Raw genomic sequence first — 20,678 nt, forward strand, 5'->3', positions numbered from 1 at the left:
CAAATTATGAAGAACAAATACTTAAGTGAACACAGTATATTGTTTTATGTAGCTGGGTAAAATGTGTCTAGTAGTTTGAACAAAATACTTTTGAGTATGAATAGAGATTCAATTAAGAAATATGATGTGGCCTATATTTGGCACCAAAAAAATAAAATAACAAACAAATTGAATCTCTTAAAAAATTTTGCTTTTTTCCCCCCACATTAAATGCTTTAAAATTCCCCGTTAAAAACAGATAGAACTCTTAACAGAAATTGCTAATCTGTAATGAACAGGGGGCCGTTCCACGAAGCGATCGTAGTACTAAGATCACCGTAAGTGCATACAGTAGTTATACAGTTACAGTGATCTTAGCGCTAAGGTCGCTTCATGGAACGGGGCCCAGAACAAATATTCACTGGAAAGTTGTCAATCGGTACCAAACAACAATCCTGTAGGTAGTGTGTGTGTGTGTGTGTGTGTGTGTGAACTAGTATATCTGCAACTTATATAGATATTAATATATACCTATATCATTACCCTGGTGGGGTTTTTAATTGTGGCATGTGATGGCATTGTTTAGTTTTGAAAATATTGGCATGTTCTTTACTCGATATAAACAGTTTGCAACAATGGAAGGGATGTACGAGTATGATGTCACTTTTATATTCCGAAATATAAAATTATGCTTAAATTGTATTCAGATACTGATTTGTCTAATTAGTATGTTTATAAAAATACACACACATTTTACTGTTTAATATTATTATTGTATCATTTTGTTTCTAACATGGAACAGGTGTTTTGCTGTAATTTTCAGCAAATCTGTTATCAGGCTTTGTTGATACAGTTATCCATTGCCCTCAGTGGCCTTGGGATTTTTGCTTGTCCCATCCAGTGTTTCATGACTGGTACCTCAAGAGTTGTGGTATGTACTGTCATGTCTATGAAAAAGTGATTTTAAAAGGTAACTTACCAATAGGATTAATCCTTATGGCGGAATTGGATTTCCTCTCTTATCTCTTTCTCGACCAAGAGCTAAAATGATCACAGGAGATAATATTTCAGAATCCTGGATAACCAACTAGAAGTCTGATTTATCTTTACCTAATTGATGAGTTATCTAAACTTAACTCACTTGTACTATGGTTCTGTACTACACTGATATTCCAAACTATGTATTTTAAACAGAATGATTTGCAGATACATTGCGCACCAATTGTTTCAAAATCAGTTTAGAACATTCTTGGAATATATGTATTTTTGTAATACATGAATAACGTCCCAGTGTTCCACAAGCTTGCAGCGTTTTTTTAAAATATGACAGTGGTGTTTTGCGAGAATTTATAGTTATGTAATTGACATGTGATTATGGTTCACATCAAATTAATTGCCTTGTTGCCGTATTTTAAACACTAAAAAGCTAAAGTTTAAAATATGTTGAGATGGTAACCAAATTTCCTTTCTTTTGTTAACACAGTTAATCAAACATTTCCCAATGATATTTTGTGAGATGACTGTTCAAATATTGGAAATTATTCTGAAATTTCTACTATTTATATTTCACAGTTTTAACTGCTGTTTCACTCTTGTAGCCTTTTGCTTACCCAAAACTCACACACAGAGTGCTTTAGCTCCCCTTAGCCTTTCAAACTTATTTTCTTTACTTGGTCAATGTTCGACATCCAATAGCCGATGATTAAATAATCAATGTGCTCTAGTGGTGTCGTTAAACAAAACAAACTTAAATTTTTAACTTTCCCTCGACAAGTGACCAAAGTTTGATTTTCACTTTATATACACTTGTGAATAATTTGTCTGTGTTTCACGGGGAGGTCTGCCTTTTCTGTTTACAGGCAATTCCAGCTGAATTGCCCTCTATTGAAGAAGAAATTGCACAGATATTTCCTCAGCGGTCTGATTCTCCTAAAGAGGGAAAGAAGGTAAGCTCACTGGTTCGTCCATTCAAGTTTGAGCAATGCTTTCTCATGAACACAAAACACAGCTCTTTCATCCAGTGTTCTGTGTTTCCAAGATAATACAATAGGACACACATAATGACCTTACAGAAATTGGTCTAACTTGGTATTCTGTATGGGAATCTCTTCATCTCGTCTGAATACATAATGTATAGGTTGAATATCCCTTTTGGTCTGCTATTGGGTGAGGTTTGGAAAAACCCTGAGGAATCTTTTTCATTCCTTTTGGAAGATTTTTGAAATAATGGTGCCGTTAAATTAACTAAAATGTTTAGAAACAGATTTTGCAGAATGCATAAATAGTAAACATGCATGTCACTTTGTATTGAAATAATGAACTAGATGCCACATTATACTCACTGCTGATTATCCTGAAGTGTTGATTGTTTCTGTAGAAAACCTAATCATATCAGTAGATTAATTCATTATTATAAAATTCCCAGTCTCATCTGTTAATAATGCTAGACTATATCTCAAAGTTTTAACTGGTGTCTTGTGTACTAGACTGTTTCAGTGTGCAAGCAAAAATTATTATCTATTATACAGTGGAAATGGTAAAAAAAAAAACCCAAAATGTTTCTTACAACAATGGTTGTAGTCAAGTGTTTAGTAGCTTAACGTAAAGGGAATTATGTTCGTAGGAGAAATTTATGTAAAAATTGTGGAATTCTAATTTGATCACAAATTTACTTCCCTGCAGGAAAAATTGCCATTGGTAGAGAAAAGATCACTGATTGTCTTTGATGTTAGTTAGCCCAAAAATAACAGGCATAACAGAAAAGATGCAATTGTGTTTCATTGAAAAAACTGGTATCCTTGAAATACCATTGTACAGTTGACACCATATTTTGTTGTTATAGACGTGACATATTGGCCAGGTATATCTGTATATTTCAAATTAGACATATTGGCCAAGTATATCTGTATATTTCAACTTAAACAATCATCTCACCCTCTGGAGGAGTGCTACTCCATCTTGTATGTTGGTGTGATGAACAAGAATCAGTGTTTTTCAAATGTATGTTCCTTCTGAAAGAATGGTTTAAAGTGTGTTGCAGCTTGTGGAAATTACCATGGCAGGGACTGTTGTAATTCTAAAGAAATAAGTAGACAATGAGGATGAGCATGAACATATCTTGTAATTATTATTGCCCTCATCATGACTTGTTCTGTAATCAAATTTGTCCACAACCCTACACAAAACCAATCTGATTTACGTACAGTATGATACCCGTGCTTAGAGATCACCTTGAAAAGCCTCGGATTATTTTGTAATTGCAATATCATTTGGCATAATTGTTTCTTCGGTGTCACCCAATTGAAAGCTTTTTGCAGCATCATTTGGCATAATTGTTTCTTCGGTGTCACACATTTGCAGGATCATTTGGCATAATTGTTTCTTCGGTGTCACCCAACTGAAAGCTTTTTGTAGCATAATTGTTTCTTCGGTGTCACCCAATTGAAAGCTTTTTGCAGCATCATTTGGCATAATTGTTTCTTCGATGTCACACATTTGCAGCATCATTTGGCATAATTGCTTCTTCAGTGTCACACATTTGCAGCATCATTTGGCATAATTGTTTCTTTGGTATCACACAATTGAAAGCTTTTTGCAGCATCATTTGGCATAATTGTTTCTTTGGTGTCTCACAATTAAAAGCTTTCTGATTAACATGCATTGAAGTCCAATTCATCTGAAGCCACAGTCTTGAGCATTTCGGTCTCAGAAATGTCATCCTCTTATTCATTTGTTGTGTATGTTTTTGTTGTAATTTCGTTTGGTGCTTAGAAAAGTTTGAAATTTATTGTGCTATCAGCTAAAAAATGCCCCTGAATGGATATGGCTAATACTTTTAAATTTTTATATATATTATGGTATTTGATCCATATATCATCTCTAAAATATCAAATAATCCAGAACCATTTATCAGTGACTCAGAACTTCCAAGGAAACTCATCATCAGATAAAAAAATAACCAAGATGACATACGGTTTTCGGTGATTTGGCTTATGTCGATCCTGTCTGCGGGTTGGTGCATATAAAAGATCTCTTGCCACTGATGGAAAAATACAGCAGGTTTCCTCTCTAAGACTATACGTCAAAATTACCAAATGTTTGACATCCAATAGCCGATGATTAAAAATCAATGTGCTCTAGTGGTGTTGTTAGACAAAACAAACAAACTTGATTATATCGATGGCTTAGAACTGCAAGGTTTGCTCAGTTCTGAAGAAATGGTATTATTACACGATGTTGAGCATGAGAAAAGTTGTGAAACAATAATAAGTTCTTTAGATGTCCTGGGCTAATTTCTGTTCAGTAAACTTTCTCCAGGTTTGGGCTGATATGTAAATGTAAATAAGATAATTATGCACTGAATAAAACCAATTTTTGCAGTATCCATGATGATCACTAGTAATAAGACTAATGAGGTCTCATAAACATAAATTAGCATAATTAACTCTTTTAATTTTCATATTAATTATCTAAATCAAGGTTTCCTTAGCAGAATTAACTAATCGTCATCTTTAGTTATCTAAATCAAGCAAGATTTCTTTATTGAATTGATGATTTCCAGTAACTTGCTAATTTGCACATTAAATATTTTTCTGAAGACCAAATTTGTATTTTGAATATATTATAGAGAACAAAATTCTGCATCTTTTGGTACCAAAACCTGATATATATATATATATATATATATATATATATATATATATATATATATATATATATATATATATATATATATATATATATATATATACCAATTGTTTGTTCTAGGTTAAGCATAATTTTGGGTTATTTTGACTAGACTAGTGTACCACTGATCATGTACTTGATATCAAGAATGAAGTGTTGATAATTTTAAAGAGATGTGCATTTTTATAGAACCCTAAATACCCAACTGAAGCGGACTATAGGTTTTGTTTCCATCTTCGTTTGATTTTTTGGAAACAAAATTCTGCAGTGCTTCAAAGCTGAATTTTATGTATATTTTTATTATGTAGCGTTATCAATAAAATTTGACTTGCATGGGGATTTACCTATTTTCACATGCCTATCTTTGATGGGTTGTATATTGTCTGTTCGGCCGAGTGTTAATTTCCGTTGATTGGGCAACATCTTCCATATCATTTCATGCATGATCATCAAATTCTGCATGTAAATACAACTTACGTTAGCTGTGGTTACTTATACCATTACTATGTCACTGTGACCTACTTTTCATTCTATATATATAATATACCTGCCATTACTAGGTCATCTTGATCTACTTTTCATTGTTCTAGGTAACACCTATGACATAATTTACAGACTTTGTCTTGATGCTGAACAGCAGGCGGAACCTAGCTTAATTGTTTGAGTGTTCACCTAAGGTGTTTGAATTGTAGGATTGAAATACCTTATTGGACCCATTTTCTGATCGCTTTTTCCCTCCCCCATCCCAACTAGTGCACCACGACTGGTATATCAATGTCTGTGGAATGTTCTGTCCTGTCTGGGGGAAAGTGCATATTAAAAATCCCATGCTGGTAATAGAAAAATGTAGCAGGTTTAAAAATAACCAAATTAGACATCCAATTACCGATGATTAATAAATTAGTGTGCTCTAGTGGTGTTGTTAAACGAAACAGAATTTAACTTTTGATTCTGAACATCATATGGTTTTACTTTCGCTGAAGTTAATATTACATACATGAACTATTTCTCTGTTGTTATAAATATGACACCATGGTACTCTTGCTACAAAATTGACAGACAGCACCTTCTCCAGTGGGTTCGAAATCATCTGTAGTTGATCTAAAACAAACTGTTAATCCATCCTTTGCACAAATTTCACATAATTATATTCCGATCATATACTTCTCTCTCAAACTCCTGATGGGCATATCGAGTACTTCACTGATACTTAATGTTGACAGAATTACGGCCCCTGAACTTATGAGAAGATGTAAAAATTTGTTGGACCCAATAGGGGGCATGCAATGACATATTGCTTTAGCAGTATTCTCAGAATGCTTGTTAAAATAAAGTTGCTAATATAAATTCTAGTATGCTTAAGCATATTTTCTTACATACAAGAATAGGTAAGCATTGATTTTCATTTTTTAGTTAAATATAATCATTGATGACAATCAACAATGCTCCCATTGCTTTGATGCCTATTTATAACAAATATCTGGTATTATCAAGACTATATACTGCCAGATGAAGTCCCAACTTAACCATGAGTCAATCCCAGTTTATTTCCTGGTACGATACCTACAAAAACAGTCCAAATTGATATCTATTATTTTTATTAAACAAACTCACAAACAGATATATATAGTGTTGATTTTTGAAAGAGTTAATTATTTTACAAAAAAATTTAATTATCATTTAGTATAGTCTGTGCAATAATGTCACTTTAAATGACATCTGAACTTGTCACGTGATACACAAATATACATGGTGATTCCCTGGCTGGGGTAATCGGCTTACAGCATTTGCAAGTCTCTTGGTGTTCATAATTACTGCTATTGTTGTAAAATAATGGCATGTTTTCCTAAGATTCTTCAACATCACACCTATCAATGTTTCTGCCAGAAAGAAAGTTTTGGGTATGGTGCTATGAAATTGAATATTTACAATGTGTGTGCTGAATTCAACCACAGTCGATAGGGGGTATGGGGAGCCTCCTCCAGAAAAAAACTGGGTTAGGATTAAGAAAATCATACAGTAATGATAAGAATCTTTAATTTTGTCAAACGGTCAACTTAAATAAATAAAATCTGCAAAACAATTTGTGTATGGCATCATACCCATTTTACCCTCTGGCAGAAACCTTCATATCAAACATAAAAATATGATTTGTTTCTATATTTTTGAAAACTAGTTGACTAGTTGTAATACGTATTAGCCAACATGCTATTATGTGAAATCCACTATCATACCATGACTTCCGTAGTTGGACAATCCCGATTGATAAAAGATAATTAATTAACCAGTCAGATTTATATTACAATTTTGAAAGTACCAGCAGGCCCTACATTGAGTGACAGACAGTATAGGCACATACGGTTGTTCTTCAGTACTGGCATACCTACCATACTGTAAACAGTGGCTGTTTATTACTGATATTTAGCAGGCCCTACAATGGGTAACAGACAGTATATAGGCACATACAGTTGTTCTTCAGTACTGGCAAACCTACCATACTGTAAACAGTGGCTGTTTATTACTGATATTTAGCAGGCCCTACAATGGGTAACAGATAGTATATAGGCACATACAGTTGTTCTTCAGTACTGGCATACCTACCATACTGTAAATAGTGGCTGTTTATTACTAATATTCAGTAGGCCCTATATTGAGTGACAGACAGTATAAGCACATACAGTTGTTCTTCAGTACTGGAATACCTACCATACTGTAAACAATGGCTGTTTATTACTGATATTCATGAGGCCCTACAATGAGTGACAGCCAGTATATAGGCACATACAGTTGTTCTTCAGCACTGGCATACCTACCATACTGTTAACAGTGGCTGTTTATTACTGATATTCAACAGTCCCTACATTGAGTAACAAACAGTATAGACATATACAGTTGTTCGTTTGGTGCACATATAATATATGGTGAGGACTTTTTTTTATTTCTCCTTTCTCTGCTGTTGCCATCATGAATTTATTTCCTGTTAAAAACCCTGTTTGAGGTTGTCAAAAATAAATTGCTCCCACCATCCCCATCTCCCATTGCTGTCATTTCTTATGCCCGTGGAATACTAGGCAAAACAATAAATTAGTAAATTTGCCAAATTTCTCAACAAGAATTCTCAAGAGATGTTTATAGTCTTGTGTTGAATTATCCAGTATGGGTCTATCACAGCTGTTATATAACTTATATTTGACATCACATGAAATGTGTAGACTTGGGTGTGATTTTTCAAACATCTAGACGAATAACAGAAGCAAATATTTGATTTAAATGACTGAAAGCATTCATGTAAATCATATTAAATAATATATGCATTGGTCATTTACATTGCTTCCGTATAGTTTTAGTACGGCAGTGTACACAATTAAGTTCAACTTTATGTGTTCTGGATAAATGCCAAAAAGGATGACAGGTTGAATGTGTGTCACAATAAAAGCCAATAACATATTTTAGACATGATTTTCGTGAATGTCTAACACTCCTTCACTTGTTTGTGGATGGTTGTAGGTGGCTGGGTTTTTTTTTGATCTTCTGTAATTCTGTTGCAACTGAAAATATGCTAAAGATGCTTTCTGTGCTTATATGTTAAGACCGTGTTTGTTCAAGAATATCAGATTTTGACAGTAACTTGATCTTTTGCGTATTACATCATTTTATTTTAGCAATTTTGATACACTATAACATGCTGTGAACACCAAAATAATTAGTGAGCTTTTGTTGTTTTGTTGAGGAAGGATGAGAAAGATTGGTGTATGCACTCAACAACAGACAGTACGAGTAGTACAGTACCTACTCTTTTCCGCTGATATAGCAGCTGTAACAAGAAATAACCTTAGTACTTGACTGAGGTTAATAATTTCTTTGACCAGTCACACATTTGGTGAGTACTCTGCTGCTACGCTGCATTTCTCTCTCATTGACCTACCAACCACGTGAAACATTACCTGATATTTATAGCATTTCCAAACAGTCACTTGGGATTGTTGATATCCCATATAGTGCCTTTAAGAGAGCTGTCAGCTGAGCAAAAGTTGCCTGAGACCTTTTTGCTCAGTTGATCGCTCTTGTTGTGTGGGCGATTTTGGCGAATTTTGTTTTTACATCGCCTGGTCATGAGGAAAATATCTATCATGTTTGATATTTTGGGGCATCTATAGCTGAATTTGCCCATTGGTCTATTTCTCGTTCCAGCCAGTGCACCATGACTGGTATATCAAAGTCTGTGGTATGTGCTATCCTGTCTGTGGGAAAGTGCATATAAAAGATCCCTGGCTGCATTAGGAAAGATGTAGCGGGTTTCCTCTGATGACTGCTAGTCAGCATTACCAAATGTTTGACATCCAATAGCTGATGATTAATTAATCAATCAATCCAATTAAACAAAACAAACTTCTATTATAGCTGAATTTACTAACTGACCATTGATGAAAACAAACTTTATCTCAGCAGGGCTCAAATTTAAGAATTTGTTACCCACAACAATTTTGAAATGTGTTTTGCCACATTCAAAGTGCTCACCAATGGCAGTTTTGAGCCTGCCTACATCAGTTTTAAATCGGTAACTTTTGCAACAAATATAAAACCAAAAATAGTCTCTTCAAACGATGGCAATCATTTTTATCCATCGGCAAAAACCTGCCATTGGTGAAGCCCCTGACCGATAGCAGTTCATATTGCAGCTATGGCAATTGTCGTCAGTGCCGTCGTTAAGTTTGAGCCCTGCATCAGGGTGATGTCATTGTTGCAAGCAAGCAAGCTTATTAGGAGCCATCAGCTGAGCAAATAGTCTTGAGTAACATTTTGCTTAGCTGATAGCACTCACGTGTGATCACCTTTAGGCTGAACATTGTTGATAGGTTGTTTGACAGTTTAATTACCAAGAGACTTTAGCCATAGAAGGAAGGAAAACTCTTATTAGCATGCCCATATCCACTGAAGGTTCAGGCACTTAGCCTAACTGGTCTTTCTATTACTAAGTGAATTAGTTTCAGTTTTGGTCTGCAAAATCTGAATGCATAATTGAATACATTGTTGTTGTTTTTTGGTTTTGTTTTTGTTCATATTTGGTGTAATTTTAGAATTGTATGTTGGGGTAGTGTAATATTTAGTTGTTGGTTTTCATGTTGTGTTTGTGTGCAGTGTAATACTGGCTTGGTATAATATTTTCATGTGTACATATTTTTGTATTTTATAGCATGGCTTTGGGTGTGCTTTTTGTATATTTGTTTTGACACTGTTTTCTTGCTTTGCTCTGTAGCTAAAGAAAGACAGGCGCATCTCTCAAGGATCAGATAGCAAGTCCTCAAAGAAAGATAATGACATAAAACGAAATTCACGCTTGCAGAAAAATGGCACAGCCAGATCACGATCTTTAGGAAGTGTTACAAAAAAAGATAAAATGAAAAATATTAAGGTGAGATAGAGGTGATTGAGAGATACATTGCCAAATAGTATTCTGAATGGAGACAGACTTGATCAGATGTAATAATTAAAACCATTCAGATCTATTTGTTGAATCATTCTTTTGTGTGATACATTTGGTGCATGCCTGTTCAATTGTCTGTTTACCTGGCTAATTTCAGTCAGATGAATGTTTACACAGGATTTATGTATCCTACTTTGAAAATGTATATTCTACAACATATTGTTCACATTTTGTTAGCATTTTCTAATAACTGCAAAAAACAATTCTGAGTTTATGTCAGCATGTTTGATTGTTTGGTGCTTGGTGCTTAATTTTCCATTACTATGTCATATTTTATGTATGTGTGGGGAGGGGGGAGTAAATTTTTGTATTTCATTTCGTTTGAGAATGTATTTAAACAAAATTCCTCCAAGTATTTGTATCAATTTCATTGTCATAGCAAGATCATACATTTCAAGTTTGGTGTGCTTGGGTGTCGTTAAACATTCATTCATTCAAATTTGGTGTGCTGGGGTGTCGTTAAACATTCATTCATTCAAGTTTGGTGTGCTGGGGTGTCGTTAAACATTCATTCGTTCAAGTTTGGTGTGCTGGGGTGTCGTTAAACATTCATTCATTCAAGTTTGGTATGCAGGGGTGTCGTTAAACATTCATTCATTTAAGTTTGGTTATAATGGGGTTTTTTAACTGGATATAGGAAAAGAAAAAGAAAAATTCAAAACCTATATATTAATCACATTATATTAAAGTCCTGAGAGATGGACTTTCTGCAGGTGTTTTTCATTTCTTTTTATGGGTATTGATTGTCATTCCTGCTATCATGCTTTCAGTGAATGTCTCATGCCATATCATGGGGTGATATGACTTTGCTATTGTAGTTAATAAACATTTTGACATGCGATGGGGAAAATGTGATTTGTTATTGTGAATATATATTTTATAAAATGGGTCTAAAATATTCAGTGGCACTGCTGATTTTCTGTATATTTTTAGTGCTGCAATATTGATCGTTTGGTTTGTTTTATATGTGCACTATCGTTTGTATGTTGGTTATTTTTATATATTGAATCTTAACTAGACATTTTGTTATTGATTTTTCTGTCTGGATATTTCAAGTTGACTGCAAGCAAAATACTGAAATAATGACATTGAGATACATTTGTTAATGGACCCTTTGATTTGAATCATGAGATTAAACCTGAGTGATCATCTATTTAAAAATGTAGCATTTATTTCACTTCATGAGAGGGACTTCTGGGCATTTTCATTTTCCCAATAGAATAAAAAGGGTGTAGGTTGTAACAAATATACATTTGTTTTTTTGTGGTTTGCATGATATTTTGTACATTACACATTTGCACTGTTGGTCGAGAGAGAAAAAAACTGGCAACACATCTCTTTACTAACACCAAATCAGGCTTTCTGCCAGAAATAATTTGAGGGTATGTAATAAAAACAAAGCAGACCATAAGTGGCCCTACTTGGTAGTTATGGATTTTAAATATTTTGACATTGGACACTGCATTTCATGTGCTTTGACAGTTTTTTAAAAGCTGTTATCTTAGTATCATCTTTCTAATAAAAAAATTAAAATGTATGCCAAGATGTTAGGGTATGTAATTTTGCCCTCTGTACCCTCTGGCAGAAACCCTACAAAGTACTCAACTGGTAATAGGGTGGGTGAGATGCAGTAATGGTATTGCGTCTAGAGCAGAGGTTAAAATCCTCACATTTGTTAAATCTAATTTGTTAATGTTAAAAAAAAATCCAGATTCGGTGACCCTTTACTATTTTCCTGGTTTTCACCCAGTCATTTTCATCCCTGATAGAGACACAGTAAAGCACTGGTTATACCTTCACACTTTTGGTATAATTGTTATGATTTCATGTATCAGATTACACCAGTGCTCTACTTCGATGCTTAACAAGCTTTTGAGTTGGTAGGGTTTTTTCTACAAAACTTTGTTTTAGCATAACTCCATTCAACAGCAGTGAGCATTTGCTATTGACTGTTTGCCAAAGTGGTCATTGGGTTTAATGTGTAGTGTAAAAATCAGTCTAATGAGTTCTGATCTGTCTGGCTATGAACTCTTGACTATCCATCGTATTATTTTAATTTGTTAAAAGAAAAGCCTTACAATGTAAAATAGAATTAGATGTGACATGATACATTACCAGTATTTACTCCAATCACCGAGTGTGGACTATCAAATGCAGCTAGATTTATAATTGTAAATTACAACATACTTATTCTTAAACCATTTACATTCTCTTACATAAGAAATAAAAACTTACCACATTCATCTTGGTAAAATAACATTTAATAAATGTGTAACCGAGTTCAGGACACAGGAACATAAAAAAAAGTGTGGAAATGCCTGTTTTATGACCTTTTCATTTTATGATTAATATTCATAATTACCTTTTTTGGTTTGAGATTACACTATTCACCTAGTTGAATGATTCCAAATACTTTGGGATGGGGGGGGGGGGGGGGGGGGGTTAACCTGGTCTGTAGATTGTTAAAACTCTTCTATATATGATAGTCTACAGAGTATTTTATTTTCAATCATATAGGTGAGCCATAGTGAGTGATAAATCCATGCGATTAACAACATAACTCAAAATAATCGATTGTTTTTTTATTATTATTTAAAAAAAAAATCTACAGACTATCTGCTACACAATTTATATAAAAAAATAACCTGCTATATCGTGAAGGAATGTACAGTTAACGAATGCACATGCCTGTTGTAAAACATCAGGTTTTCTCTATGCTGAACAAAAACAACAGCGGGGAGTAAACATTTTTGATTCAGTGGGTGAGTCTGCAAAATATGATTGAGTATAGTATTAACATTTTTGTGTTAGATTTGTTAACATTATCTTTTTTATCTTTCATTGATGCTCACTTATAAATTGTGTTGTTCTTGCAGACTACTTCAAAGATCCTAAAAGCCAAAGACTCCCTAAAAAAGGTATGTTAATCAATGACTTTTGGGGCTGTTTAAATATTATGTGACACTATTTTTATCAAAATTAGACTCCCCACGTAATGCCCCATAACCCTAGACCCCCCCAAAATATTATGTAATGCTTGAAGACTGCCCATTTCACAAACAATTCATGCAATGGGTGTTGTATTGTTTTAACATACTGTTTTGTGATATGGGAAAGCAGATACACATTTCGACTCTATTTATAATCGTCAGTGTGTGTATACGTCTAGCTATAAGTACCTATGTCAAAACATTTTTAAAATCCCCAAAACAACAAAAGATTTGAATGATTAAAGAAAAGTGTTATATAATGCTGTTCAGTACACCCACCTACCCCCATGTAGTACTACATAATGTTTGGATCTACACCACTCACCCCCACTAGCGTTACATAATATTTTAATGGCCTCTTGTCTCATTTTAAAAACTGCATTTAGCTCTTTTTGCAGGCTTTGAGTTTCAATGACATTTTATGGTAGGTTTTTAATTTTTTAAACTGGAAAATGTTAAAACCTGATACCAAAGTGTTTTAGCAAATTCCAGGGGTAAAACCAATCACTGTGGCTTAAAAATCAGATGAGGCTTGACGACTGTTTGTTATGATAGATGATGTAAGGAATATTTGTGATACCTTAAATCATATCACCTTCGCTAGAGAGTGATATCCCTCATCTGACTCCACCTTCAGGGCATCTAGAGTTTTTGGGTGTATACTACCAAATCAAATCCCATAGACGACAATAGTAACATATGTGGCTAAAACTCCTACCTGCAACGTATCAACCGACATAAACGCCACGGATATAAATACTACCACCCCTTACACTTAAAGTGAATCAGAAAAAAATGGGGGTCAAGCTGCTCGTTTCTGAGATAACAGGTAGCGTCTATGACTACCCTAGTTTCGCACAAAATTCGAGTACTTTTTTTTACAGGTACCCCATACATGTTTCAAGCACAAGGCTACTTGACACATTGGTACTAGATGAAATAAAATTGCACTTTTTTTTTACCCAGATGAAACTATTATTTTTTACAACCAACACACTCACATTTATAACCAATCACAGGACTTGTGGTGTTCACTTCTCTATCAAAAGTTCGGTGCACCTCGAACTTTGACCCAGCCGGAAGTTATTTGGTTTAGTACTACCTATACTGATAACACATTTTTCAAAAAGTGTCCAGCTATGTGTCTTTATGACAACCAGGATCTGGTGTATTCTGACATAAACTGACAACCTCACTGAAACTGTTGTTTCTACAGTGCAACCTAATATAATGTATACCTAAAAAAGCATATATATTGCATATAGTTTTGTACAAATGCAATATGTCATATTAAACAACAAAATGTTTTAAAATAAAACTCCTGAAGATATTTACTTTCAGTTGGGTGTGTGTACTCAGGTATATATGTAGAGACAACAAAGATAGTCAGAGTACCTCTACCCTTTAAAGAATTCCATTAAAACACATGCACTTGATTGACCCCTAGATTATGAAGACCTTAACAGGCATATCAAAGAAATATCAGTATTAAAAAAATACACTGCCTGAGGAAGGAAACACAAACATGACTGTACCTGTATGAAGTAATGACTTAATGTCCTGAACATTAGTGTTGGGAGGAAATCCTGTATGCTGGGTGTGGGTGTCTTCAAGTTACCAGGTGTGGGAAATTCAAATCCATCGACCATGCTGATTTTCCTAATGAACCATCAAAACTATTGGCAGCCACCAATATTCCTGACTATATTTTATTTATAGCCTACTGTAGTTGGAGGTTTTAATAGTTGTGATATCTGGAATAATCATGCAGCTTTAACACATTTATTTTTTATTAATTACTGAAAAAAACTATTTTTAAATGACAAAATTACCCGAACATCTATTTTCTTGCATTATTTTCTAATCCGGATGAATACAATATGTACATTAGATGTATTCCTACAATCTGTAATCCAGCATTTTATTTAGCTAGTAACATTAGGTAATACAGCTTTAACAATAAAATAAATTATCAACTTAATCCAAGGCAGATAATCAAATCTGAAAAAATTGGTTCTGAATCTAGTATAAACTCAAAATGCTTTTCATGAGAGCTAACTAAGTGATTATTAAGAAGAAAAAAATGATCTGGAGATCTAAGGATATATTTAACAACATTATTGTTATGTACAAATAAGAACAGAAGGCACAATAGTGACAACAAATTTAATTATGTTTTTGGTAAAGTTTTTCTTCAAATTTACTTAAAATTTTGCATAAAACTACAAATTTGTCTAAAATATAACTCAGCACCCTATAAATATGTCAAAATGACAATAAAAATCAACTTCTTTACAAATTTGAGTTTTCAGAATTTCATACATAAAAAATTAACAATGTTAATGGAAACTAAAGACATTAACCCACTATTGGCACATGCTATTTTTAATATAAAAATAAATTGCTATTAAAATCTTAGTTCAGGTTGCCTATATATAATACCATATTTAAGAGCAGTTGTATATGGCAAGTCAAATACCATGTAAAAAGAAATTATTGAAATCTTTACAGTATGAATTATAGGCCAAAACCAACTTTTCTTCAGTGCTAACTTTGATTCAAACTCCATTCAGAGCCATGTACAGAGATTATTGTCACGGTCAAGGTCATTGTAAACTTGCATGATCGAGTGATGGCTAATTAATCAACCAGTATAGTTTAATTAAATAAAATGACAAAATCATAATATTTTTTATTATGCACTGAATATGTGCTATAGGGTGTATACTACCAAATCAAATCCCATAGACGACAATTTACTAGCCCTACTATAGTTAATACAATTTTACTAATAGTAATAATTGGATATGTTACGTAAAGAGGGAGATAGAGATTAAAAACATTACGGTTGGGGCTGGGGGTGGGGGCAGGATATTCATTTTAACAAAATAGACTTAAATGCAGCATTTAGCAACTCTTTTTTCACTAGCTGTCGTGCATGGCAATAGTAGTTATTTACTAGCCCAGCATTGAATATCACTAGCCATGGGAGTGGTGCTACCATAATCTAGAAGCCCTGATCTTGTTTTGCAAAATATCTGATGCAAGACTGAATTATGTTTTACAATGTGTTGACCTTTGTTCAAAAATGTCTGCATGTTTTCCTTTGTTTGTCCCCGAAAGGACTTCACCCTGTAAAGCAGTCAGCTTTAACACTCGGTGGTTATGGAAACTTGAGTTGAAAACATGAGGTTAATCCACAAACAGTTTGATTCTTTGAAACTGCATGAATATTAGACTTCATACAGTCATGCCAAATCAATTACATACAACCGCTACTTCAGTTATGGAGCTTGAAGCAGTTTGAAGAAACAGCAATTTATAAATTGACATTTTTACTCTTGTATTTTTTAGTTCAATGTGTGTCTGCTATCATCCCTATCAATGTATGGAAATGTTGATTACATTCATAGTAGTATTATTTTAAGTGTTGTTACGGAAAAGCAGTTGAGAACATTTTTCATTTCAGTTACATTTTTGTTAAAGGTAGACTAAACTCCAACAAGAGCCTTATGTGTTGGAAAGATGCATACCCGGACCACCAACACATACTGACACTTTAACAAATGAAAAACGCGTAATTTTAGAATTAATAAAAAAACGTGAGTATTCCTGCTAACTGGGTAGTATAGCTTAGGGCAAAGTAACATCAGCTCAGGTCCAACTTCTCTATTATGCACAGTGTAAACAAATGCTCTAATTTACGACAAGGTGCTTCGCTTTCATCAACCTGACTTGTAAAACAACATAAATGACTTCATAGTATAATAAACTATTTAACTCAATATATTTCAATTTGCATCAATATAATGAAATGGAGTTATAGTATTTTTTTCTTTTAAAAAATCCAAAAAAAAATGCATATTATTAGGCCTATTGGTAGGATACGTTCGAGCAAAAACGACCACTCATGATACCCAAGTGATAATTTTCTTTTCTCTGGGACTACGTAATTGGTCAGTTTTGTGATTTTAGATGGGAAAGTCTACTTAATCAAGGGTTTTACAGAATTACTTACAGTAATAAAGCTGGTAAGGTCCATTACGATTTGAGGTTATCACACAGTACCCTTAATAAAAGAGGCACGTCTTTTTAGTGTGTCTAGACACAGTGTCTAGGGACCGTCTAAATATACACCTGCCAATCAAGAACCACAGGTACAGGCCACGGAAAGAAAAGATCAATTAAGCAAGAAAACACTCCGACTATTATTTCAGTACGTGAGTTAATTTATATACAAAATATAATACAGTTATTTCAACACTTTGACAATGGTGGTTTATTTTGTATTGAAAAATAAACCACATATACACATTGCTGTGTTATTGGGATAGATATTATTACAGAACATTGCGATGCATCCGCAAAAATCAGGTATGTTTTGTTTCTTCAGTTCGAAGACTAATTCCTGACGTGACACGTTAGGTATTACGTAACCACCAGCTCTCCAGAGGGCGTATTCACTGGGATGGTACAAAATGGCTGTGCCCGTTATATATAAAAGCTGTCACATTTAACCATTTTATTAATTAACTGTACGATTATACTTGTTGATATTAAGCAATAATGTGCATTATGTATCGTTGAATATGCACACCAGTCCAAAAGAATTGCTTTAGCATTCCTTTAAGTCATTTATCAAATCCAGAATTTTGGTTCATTAATTTTTATATCCATTCTTTAAACTTTAAGCAAAGAAAGCAGTTTTAATGTTATTTCCATTTAAACAACAGTTAGAATGTTTTTCCGACTGCCTTGTTAGTTAACACTGTTTGTAAACATTGTCATATTTGTTTTTACCAGCAGTATTTTCTTTTTTATAACATAATATTAAAATAGAAGAATTTTTAAAATAAAAAATCTGTGTACTAATAAAGTGCTAAAAGGGGTTTGGGTTAAGCCAATAGTTCTGTAAGGTTGACTATATATTGAGGTGAGGTATTGCTATATCTATACTGAACAAAATGGAAAACTTGACACATATTATTTGTCCTCTGATAACCTCACAACGATATGTATGTTCATTAATGCAGAAATTTGTCGATGGGAGGGATGTGATAAAGAGCAAAACACAATATGTCATCACGATGTTTAACTGTGTAACATGTTATGGCTTGGAATGTTGAAGGGGGGTCCAAATCAACGTTCACATGATTTCAAATGAACTCATTATGCATTGTCAGTATCGCGTGTGACCTCCCTGGGCTAGGATAACTGCCCGACACCGTCTTCTCATGGATCTCAGCAATCGTGTGAAACACTGAACCGGAAGTCGTCTCCATTCAGCCACCAGCGCCTGTACCAATGCCTGCAGTGTCTGAGGCGCGTTAACACCGTTTCTGACACGTCTTCCGAGCTCATCCCAGACATGTTCAATTGGATTCATGTCCGGTGATTGGACTGGCCAAGCCATGACTGGGATACCGGCATTTTAAAGAAAGTTCCGTGTTAATGCCGCTGTGTGGGGGGTTGCGTTAATATGTTGAAAGGTCAACCCAGGCCCATGGTTATGGATGAATGGCACCAGCACCGGCCTAAGCTCTTGGTCGCAGTAGACTTGGGCAGTCATGTTCCCCTGGATGATAACAAACCTTGACCTTCCATTGCTGGTGAATGCTCCCCACACCATCATGCTTCCTCCGCCAAAACGGTCGACCTCTCTGACAGCACTGAGCATGACGTTCACCACGTCTTCGCCACGCCCTTATTCTGCCATCGGCGAAACTCATTGTGAATTGGGATTCGTCGCTAAAGACCACTGTGTTCCATTGTCTCTGAGTGAATCTGACATGGCGTCTCGTCCACAGAAGTCGCTGTTGACGATGTAAACGGGTAAGAATGGGACCGAAGTATGGCCTTCGGGCTCTCAGTCCAGCGGTGCGCAGTCGGTTCCTGATGGTCTGTGTGGTTACCATCCCTCCCAGGAGCACCCTGCTGGTGGAAGTTGCTGTTGTAAAGCGATCATGGAGATGACGTAAACGGATGTACCAGTCCTCCCTCTGTGACGTCATACGCCGAGGACCTGGTCGGGGGCGATCTGCAACTGACCCAGTTTGATGAAGACAGGTCCTCAGGTTATTTATCGTTTGTCTGCTGCAACCAAACGCACGTGCAACGACCGTCACGGACTGTCTCCGTCTAGACACCCTATGGCGCGATTTCGTTCTTCATTTGACAGTCTTGGCATTTCCAATAGCAACAAATTCAGTAGCAAAAGTGTGTTTTTCCAAGTGATGTGACGACAGGCTACAAGTTTCAATCGATTTGGGACGCGAACTGCAATTCGTGCCAATTCTGCACGTGTAAAACATGATTGCCATCAATTTGACCCGGCACATGCGCTCACGTGTTTCGCAAGCAATCTGATCAGCTTGTTGGCAAGCTAGTGTCAAGGTAGTAACGAAAGAAAGAAAGAAATGTTTTATTTAACGACGCACTCAACACATTTTATTTACTGTTATATGGGTTCAGACATATGGTTAAGGACCACACAGATTTTGAGAGGAAACCCGCTGTCGCCACTACATGGGCTACTCTTCCGATTAGCAGCAAGGGATCTTTTATTTGCGCTTCCCACAGGCAGGATAGCACAAACCATGGCCTTTGTTGAACCAGTTATGGATCACTGGTCGGTGCAAGTGGTTTACACCTACCCACTGAGCCTTGCGGAGCACTCACTCAGGGTTTGGAGTCGGTATCTGGATTAAAAATCCCATGCCTCGACTGGGATCCGAACCCAGTACCTACCAGCCTGTAGACCGATGGCCTGCCACGACGCCACCGAGGCCAGTAGGTAGTAACGATTCGCTCGCTAAAATTTTATGAATGGCCGAGTTCCTTTTTATAAATGTATTTTCAAACTGTAAAGTTTTCCATTTTGTTCAGTATATATGTGAGGTAATAATAGTATAAGTCATTTGTTATTTTTTAATAAAGTTTTCAGTACTGAAGAAGAAAAGAAGCAGAAATTTTAGCTGGGGGGAGTATTTAGTCAGTTTCAGAGCCTTTTGGGTTATAGCAACAGTTTGTTGTTGCTTTAACCAGTATATTAAATGAATAACATTTGTTGACAAGTTGTAGTTGACCATATTACAATGTATATTCTGCAGTGTTTATGATTTGAAAATCAATGATGAGCATTATACTGTTCTCTTGAAATGATGTAGGAAAGTACTTGCTCTCAGTGTCAAATGTTTAGTAGTTTTGAGTAAAACAAATGAGTAATATCAGCATGTGATGAGGCGAGCAATTTTTTGCCCATGCATATTTTGGTTTGCGTGAACACACGCGAGCAAGGGTTATTACTCTCGTCAAATCATAATGACTATTCTGTTTTACCAAATTTAATTAGTGCATAAAATTACAATAATATATATATGTTTATATTTACAAACCTACCATTGTGAATATAATTTGTCGATTAAGAAAACATATTTGGTTGCTTAATATTATCTAGGTAACATAAATAGCTTCCAAAAGTTGCAATACAGACCTTAATCAGATAGTAAGTGGGTAAACGTTTTTGACAATGTGACTAT

At 34.9% G+C, this 20,678-nt stretch overlaps 1 protein-coding gene across 6 annotated transcripts in view; it reads left to right on the forward strand.

Moving 5' to 3' along the window:
• The window catches only part of LOC121374983 (glyoxylate/succinic semialdehyde reductase 1-like), a 94,835-nt gene that overhangs the window by 15,598 nt on the left and 58,559 nt on the right, over positions 1-20,678 (forward strand). For 3 of the 6 annotated variants that reach the window (XM_041502158.1, XM_041502159.1, XM_041502160.1), the window contains exons 5-7: positions 1,839-1,925; positions 9,923-10,078; positions 13,027-13,068. In XM_041502158.1, coding sequence (XP_041358092.1) covers positions 1,839-1,925; positions 9,923-10,078; positions 13,027-13,068 — 285 coding nt within the window. The remainder of the gene's footprint in view (positions 1-1,838; positions 1,926-9,922; positions 10,079-13,026; positions 13,069-20,678) is intronic. The other 3 variants (XM_041502162.1, XM_041502161.1, XM_041502163.1) reach the window with 3 other exon arrangements.

This window comes from Gigantopelta aegis, chromosome 6 (assembly GCF_016097555.1).
Source record: "Gigantopelta aegis isolate Gae_Host chromosome 6, Gae_host_genome, whole genome shotgun sequence".
Lineage (NCBI taxonomy): Eukaryota > Metazoa > Mollusca > Gastropoda > Neomphalida > Peltospiridae > Gigantopelta > Gigantopelta aegis.